The 8,021-nt window shown below is 40.4% G+C and overlaps 1 protein-coding gene across 2 annotated transcripts in view; it reads left to right on the forward strand.

Moving 5' to 3' along the window:
* Positions 1–3,206: 3,206 nt before the first annotated feature.
* LOC116078221 (zinc finger protein 54-like) overlaps positions 3,207–8,021 on the forward strand; it is a 60,240-nt gene continuing 55,425 nt past the window's right edge. For both annotated transcript variants that reach the window (XM_031353269.1, XM_031353268.1), the window contains exons 1-2: positions 3,207–3,499; positions 5,357–5,447. In XM_031353269.1, coding sequence (XP_031209129.1) covers positions 5,414–5,447 — 34 coding nt within the window. In that variant the 5' untranslated portion in view covers positions 3,207–3,499; positions 5,357–5,413. The remainder of the gene's footprint in view (positions 3,500–5,356; positions 5,448–8,021) is intronic.

Genomic DNA, 8,021 nt, shown 5'->3' on the forward strand with positions numbered 1-8,021 from the left:
TAACAGCAATGTGACTTATCATTGACTTACTTTGTGACATAAAATGAAACAGTTCTTGACTCTAACTATTACTTCGTACTAAAGCAGATGCTGAGCTGGACTTGGTGGACCATCCCATTAGTCCTAGCATTCCAGAGGCAGAGTGGGCTGATCTCAGTGATTTCAGGGCCAGCCTTTCTCAAAAACAAAAATAAATGAATTAATAAATCCCATTAGATACTTGTACAACTAAAAACAAATTACAGACTGATGTGGTAATTTAAAAGAAAATTGAGTTGGATATGGGTACCTTTAAACCCAGGTTTACACAGAGAAACCCTGTTTACAATGAATGAATGATTGAATGAATGAACAAATGAGTAAATACCCCCCAATTGTCTATTATTGCCTATTTCATACTGGCATATAAATGTATAACAGTTTATGCATGTGTGTGCGCGCACGTGTGTTTGTTCTGTGTTTGTGTTGTGAAGTATACCTACACATGGGTAGGTATACTGCCTATCTACTTCCTACCTCTTTACTACTCTGGTCCACAATTGAAACAATCACTCTACTGTGTCCATATCTATTGCCTGGGACCCACTGAGATGAACCAAAGCCATTTGTGAGACTGTGGGTTTGGAGCTATGTGCTGGAGTCTGATGTGCTCAGCACAGGATAACAACTAAAGGCAGTGATTCTTCTTCTACAGTCTATCCATAGTCAATGTCTGAGAGGTAAAGAGAGCCATTCCCTTTCCTAGACTGTGGTGCTCTGTGAGGCCAATGCAGGTAAGTACATTTGCTGTTGGCTACTGATTACAATAGTTGTATGGTATGGAGTTTAGAGAATGACATGTCTTTCCCTTCTGATTTCCCAACCACCTCTTCTTCCTCATTGTCCTCACATTCAGCAGTCATATAATAATGCTAAGTGTAAAGCCACAGTATATAGCCAGAGGACCAGGTGCAGACCCGTGTAGGCCCTGTGCCTGCTATTCAGTCCCTGTGAGTTCACTCATACTTGCTTAGTTCATTCAGAGAGTATTGTTGAATACTCTCCTGGTGGTCCTCCGTCTCTCTTGGCTCTTACACTCTTTCTGCCTCATCCTCTGTATGGTTGGTTCCCTGAGCTCTGAGAGGAGGCATTTGATGGAGACCTCCATGTAGACTCTCTCTTTTCCTGATGTCTGATTTTCAGCTTCTGCATCTGTTCCCATCTGCAGTTGTAGAAATCTTCTCTCATGATGACCGAATAAAGCACTGATCTATGCGTACAGCAGAATAGAATTAGGAGTTGTTTTATTCATACTTCTATTCCTCATTTTACATGAGTAGTGTTTGTTTTATCCTAGGTTTCTGGGCTGTCTTGTCTAAGCTCTGGTCCTTGGTTATGCAAGCAGGTTGAGTATAACTTTCACCTTTTGGAGTGAGCCTTCACTCAAATCAGACATTGGTTGGCTACTTCCATAATTTCTGTTCTACCATTGCCATGTGTATCTTGTGGGCAGGACAGATTGTAGGTCACAAGTTTTGTAGCTGGCTGCAGTCATACCTTAAAGCTCCATTTCATTATTGCATTTTACATACTTTTAATTGTGAGAAAAACTCGAGATATGCAAACAGAAATTTCTCCCTAAATACACTGAAGATCTGATCGGACATAGCATTTGGAAAACCATTCCTTTGATTTTTCTATTGTGTCTTTTCTTCATATACTGAGTACAGTACTGTGTTAGACATTTGTGATCTTTCTAAAAATTCTTGCATTAGTCATGGGCTACCTCACAGAACACATGGATTATTACATGTGAGTTAGATCTGGTCACCTGCCTGTGGCAAATGAGATTGCCCAGAAACATGGAGATGATGTAGCCACAACCATGGTGGGCAAGTGAATGAGTGGGACAAAACAGGCATTCTGCTGTAATTCATTGTTCCCTATTGTACCTGAATTACAATGACTTACTTAATACTAGTATAAACCAAAATTTACTTGACTATCCTGACATCAGATTGGAATTTTTTTTTACAGATTATAAGTCTAATGTGAGTCTATGAAATAGCATTATTCTGTAATTGCCTTCCTTATATGTAGATATTCACTCATATTACATCCTTCATTTTTTTTCTCAGTGAAGGATACATAGATATCCTTCTAGCCAATGATCTCAGGAGTCATTGTAGAGAGTTGACTTGAGAATAACTGTATAAGGAAAGTTAAGAAACTCAGCAGTGTGTGGAGCTCAGACAGTGGAGGAAAGAAATAAGCAAGAGCTTCCCAAAGTCTAGGTCATGAGAACAGTAATCTTCATTACAGTACATTAGTTTACACAAGTATTGTGGATTTGAGTTGCATTGAACTCTTCTTCATCAATTTCTGAGAAAACAATACACTCTGAACATAGTCAGTCACTGAGCTGCATCCTAAAGCTGATTACTGATTTCTCAATTATTTGTTCCTCTTCCTCGAAGACTGTTGCTCAGTTTTTCTGAAAAATCCATGCAATTACAATGTAAGAAAATGTTAACTTCCCAGAGGTCTGCTTACAACTCACAACAGTATAAGTAATGGAAACATAAAGTTAAGAAACTTGAATAAGCTTTTAATGAGGTTTAAATCTTAAAACACTGCAGTTTGTATTAAACCTAAAATTATGCAAAAGTAACTGGGACCATTGATGCAGTTCATAGACACCATAGGTGGGTAGGCCTTTTCAAAGGCTTCCTCCTTTAAGCTGTTTTTCAGGTAGGAGTTTTCTTTATTTTGAGACAAAGACTATGTCCCACGCTCCTGAAAGGTCTCTCCCCAAATCAAAACTGCAGTATATGGTTTTGGCTTCTCACGTTTGAATTTTAATGGATGGCGCTCTGGCATCTGAATTCAGCCTGTTGCTCTTTGGTATACATTATATGGCCCAGAAGCTCAGAGTCCAATGGTGGCGTTAGGATGCCTTAGGATGCCTATTTTCTATCTGAAGGGTTCAGAGCTCACTATGGGGGTCAGATACCGGGGTGCTGCGTCCTATCAGATCCAGTCCTGGTCCAGGCTCGCAACAAGCAAGTGGGGAGACGTTGCAGAGCAAGTCCAGAGCAGTCTGACAGCTGGAGCTGCGTGGAAGGAAGCCTGAGATCGAGTGGGAGGGACTGAGTTCCGTGGGGCGGGGCCACTTACCCGGAAGCAGAGGATGGGAGGATGTTACACATTGGCTGGGTGTAGAGGAAGGGTGTGGGGTGGGCGCGTTTAGAGGAGTGACCAGCAGGGATATTGGGATGCAATGTGTGTGAGCCTAAGGAACTGAGGCTAAAGAGTCCGAGCCAGAAGTGTCAAGAACCCGTTCCGGCCTAGGGTCTGCACTGTGTGGAGTCGCGTGGTGCAGACTTGCCTGCAGAGCACACGGCCGGGGTCTCGCGGGACCCTTGAACCCCGCTAAGCCACAGGTGCCAGGCGGGGCCTCCTGGGAGAGCCAGCAGCTCAGCGGCGGGAACCGCAGCCCGGCGGCCTTGGAACCTCCCAGGTCAGAGGAGCTGCGGGGCTGCAGAACGGGCGGGAGTGGAGCAGAGTATGACCTGTTCTCCGCAACTCATAAGGATGACAGCTCTCAAAATTGTGCTGTGGATGTCTTACCCTCGTCGATAAATTTTCAATAATATTAGCTGGATGATGCTATTTTTAATTGATCTTCTAGCCTCCAGATTATTCCCCTGCAAATAACCTAAGCAGAACATTTAAATTTATCGGTTCATATTTGCAAACGCAGTTCTCTTTGCCATGGTGGAAAGGACAAAGCTCTTGAAATTTACGATTATCCATATTAACTTCCGTGTTCTACCACTTCCTTATTCAAGAGAGTGGCATATTGACCTAGGGACTTGGATTCCCGGAGAGCTTTTAGATATTAGTCATGAAAGGAACACCTGCAAATTTAAATGAGAGTACAATTTATTGTGAGTTCCACAGGTATGGATGTAAACATTAACTTTTAAAAGTTAACGTTTTATCCACCATTAAATTTCCATCTAAAACTCTGTGTGTGCACTCTGTGATGTAAATACAGCATTGTGAAAAGTGTGCCGCCAGGCTTGGTAACACTCATCTTTTATCTCAGCACTCAGGAGACAAAGGCAGGTGGATCTCAGTGAGTAGTAGGCCAACCTGATCTACATAGTGAGTTCCAGGATTACCACGGCTACATTGTGAGATCCTGTCCTCAAAAACTTAAATATAAATACAACAAGAAAAACAAGGGGAAGGAAGAAGGAAGAAAGGCAAAGAGGGAGGAAAGGAGGAAAAACATAAGGAAGGAAGGCAGGCAGGTCAGACAAGGAAAAGAAAAAATGTGTCTTCTTCTGAGTTTGGTGGGTTTTTTTTGTTTTTTTTTTTTGGTTTTTTGAGACAGGGTTTTTCTGTGTAGCTCTGGTTGTCCTGGAACTCACTCTGTAGACCAGGCTGGCCTCCAACTCAGAAATCCTCCTGTCTCTGCATCCCGAGTGCTGGGATCAAAGGCGTGCATGCGCCGCCACCACCGCCCGGTTTCTTCTGAGTTCTTAATGTTGTAAATTAGAGCCTGGAAATCACAGTATGCTGTTTGAGGGAATCAGGTCACAGGATTTTAACAGTTAGGGCAGTATAAACCAGCTTGTGGTGGTGGCACACACCTTTAATCCTAGCACTCTTGAGGCAGAGGCAGGTAGATCTTGGAGTTCTTTGCCAGCCTGGTCTACAGAGTGAGTTTAAGGACAGTCAGGGCTACATAGAGAAACCCTGTTTAGGGGGAGAGGGGAGAGAAAGAGACAAAAACAAATTAAAAGGTATTATAATATAGGATAATATCAGAAAGCATCTTGTGAATAATTATGATGACTCATACATCAGAAAAATCTCTGTAATCCTCTTATTTTCTTGGTTCAAGAAAAGCATTCTGCCCATGGGCACATGACCAGACTGTTATGTAGAAGTCACCGTGTGGACCAGGCTGGACTGGAAGACACAGATTTCCACCCACCTATATCTATCTCCTCAGTGCTTGTGCACCAGTAGGAATGTTCAAAATTTTATCTTTTATTTTATACAATTAGTTAAGAATTAGTGGTGTGACTGTGGTCTTCTCCCAGGAGGAGGGGCAATGCCTGATCTCTGCTCAGAGATTGGATGTTGCAGAATTAGGACACTCTTGATTTCTGTGGGTGAGAATAGTTTGCTTGCTGTCTCCTTTGCTCCTCAGGGTTCTTGGCAAATTAGACTGCAAGCATGTGAGATTTGTGTGGGTGAGTCTCACATTCTACTGGGTAAAGGCAAAATCCTCAGAGGAACAAAGACAGACTTCAGGAAATGTTTTTTCTTCTCTGTGTGAGAATCTCTTTCTCATGTGCAGAGCTTGCTGATCCCCCAGACCTGCTCACCTGTGGAGCAGGACAAAGAGACCTGCGAGATGGAGAGGGAGGAGACAGTAGCTAAGGATCCAGGTATGATGGAGGATTGGTGAAGGGAAGGCAAGGGGTTCAGGGGAATGTGGAAGTAGGACATGCAATCAGTTTTGCCATATTCTGTTTCAGTAGAAATAATTCTGGAGACTTCCAAAAATAGAAAAATCTCCCCAGGAATATCCTATTTTAGAAGTGAGAAGGCTTTCTACAGAAGAACTGGTACTAGGAGAGAAATAAAAATTTATTTGAGCGTGCATGTGAATAATGCTGTCCTTATCCCGTATACATCACTGATCATGTCTACAAACCAATATTAAACAGTTTTCATCTCAGTGATTTCAATAGATTATAGAATGATGAAATTTAATACCTCTAGGTTTATTTATTGTTTTAAGAATTTTTGAGCTCTTAGTATTCTAGCATGTTCTCTACATTTTCTTCATTCTAAAAATAATGCCAACCGAGTTTTGATACGAATCAAGAGATTATTTGCAGATCGTTAAACTGTCTATTCCGTCTTCCCATGGACATCTCCCATTGTCTGTTGTCGTGACAGCTCTAAGTGGTTTCCATTGCTGTATTTGTTAATATACTTTGAAATCACCTCTAGGTGAGATATTTTTTTCCTGGCTCTTTACTGTTCCTTGGTACTATAGGATTACTTTCAGTAAAATATGAAAATAGGGTTTAATAGGCATTGGTTTAATAGGCATTGGTTAGCATCTAAGAGAAGACAGCTCTCCTTCTAGATTGTCTTCTCAGGTTGAAAAGAATATGGTCAGCCAGGCAGTGGTGGCACAAGCCTTTTATAATCCCAGCACTTGGGAGGCAGAGACATGTGGATTTCTGAGTCTACAGAGTGAGTTCTAGGACAGCCAGGGCTACATAGAGAAGCCCTGTCTCAGAAAAAAAGAAAAAGAAAAAAAAAAAGAAAGAAAAGAATATGGTCAATGTGCCAGTTTTTACATGTTTTATGTAGTCATCTGTTCATGTCTGCTGGGAATGTCTGTGTTTTGGGTTTTGTGACATGCACCTGTGTTGATCAAGGACTTTAGTGGACCATTTTTTTTTATCATTTGCTAATACTCTTGATTTTGTATTTTAATACTTTTGTCTTGTCTTTTTTCTGTCATTAGTATAATTATGATCATCAGTCTTCTTTACTGCTGCCTATAGTCATAGCCTTTAAAATGTTTTTTTTTTAGGCCAGATTGTGGTAGTGTAAGCCTTTAATCTGAGCACTTTTGTGGAAAAGGCAGGCAGATCTCTATGAGTTCTAGGCCAGCCTCATCTACATAGTAAGTTCCAGGACAGCCATGGCTACACACAGAAACCCTGTCTTGAAATATATATGTGTATATATATATATATATATATATATATATATATTTATATATGTATTATTGCTCAGTATCTTGTATCTTTAGATATGAAATGGATTCTTTGATAGAAAATATACATTTTAATTTCAGCTCTCAATTTTTTGAATACTATGCTCTGTTTACATCTTTAGCTTAGGGAATATCATTCATTTACATTTCAAGAAATTGCTGAAAAGATACATTTGTTATTGTTTAGTAACATGAATGTGGACACTGACTAGACAGAATTGGAATCTCTGTCTATTGAGTTTACAGGATCTTATGGCCTATAATGTAGCGCTTTTCAATATATACATATTGGCCACTGCAACTGCTGTTGCGTATGGAGGGTTCAAGTTATTTGCTTATTTATTGACTATATTATCATTTGTTTCCTTGCTAATGTTTTGATTGATTCTGGATTCTTATCCATTGTTCTGTAAATAGGTAGCTAATGAGTGTATCTACAGTGTATTCTGTCTTTTTATACTTTTAGTTATTGTTATTTCCCTGGATGTTTTTCATCTTACACAATACTGTTTGTCAGTCGCTGCTCTTATATCTGTAACCACTTTTTGTTACTCTGAAATAGTCACTATTTCAGATCATTGTGAAGGTCTGTAATTCTAGGAGAGATGTAAACCTAGGTTCATGTTTTTATATATGGATAGATACTTTTCCCAGTGCCACTGTTGGAAGAGGCTGTCTAGTCTGCAATCCATGCTTGAGGTATTTTGGTTTGAGTCACATAGTCATTGCTGTTGGGCAGGTACAAGGTCTGCTGCTCCACTACATTGGTCTGATCTGGAATCATACTAGGATAGCTAAAGCATTGCAGCATTTTCCTGAGGTTGTTCTGTACCCAGGACATTTCTGGGTCAATATAAATTCTGGATTTCTCTTTTCTTTTCTTTTCTTTCTTTCTTTCTTTTTTTTTTTTTTGATTTACTTATTATATGTAAGTACACTGTAGCTGTCTTTAGACACACCAGATGATGGATGGTTGTGAGCCACCATGTGGTTGCTGGGATTTGAACTCAAGACCTTCAGAAGAACAGTCAGTGCTCTTAACTGCTGAGCCATCTCATCAGCCCCGGTTTCTCTTTTCTAATTCTCTGAAGGTTATTGTGGGAAGTTTAAGTGTAATGCCATTTGAACTGAAGATATAAATCACTTTCACATATACAGCAAATTTCCTTCTCCTGATAAGCCTCCTGTACCCCACCACTACCCCATTTCCTTCTCCTGATAA

Source organism: Mastomys coucha, unplaced genomic scaffold (genome assembly GCF_008632895.1).
Source record: "Mastomys coucha isolate ucsf_1 unplaced genomic scaffold, UCSF_Mcou_1 pScaffold5, whole genome shotgun sequence".
Taxonomy (NCBI): Eukaryota; Metazoa; Chordata; class Mammalia; order Rodentia; family Muridae; genus Mastomys; species Mastomys coucha.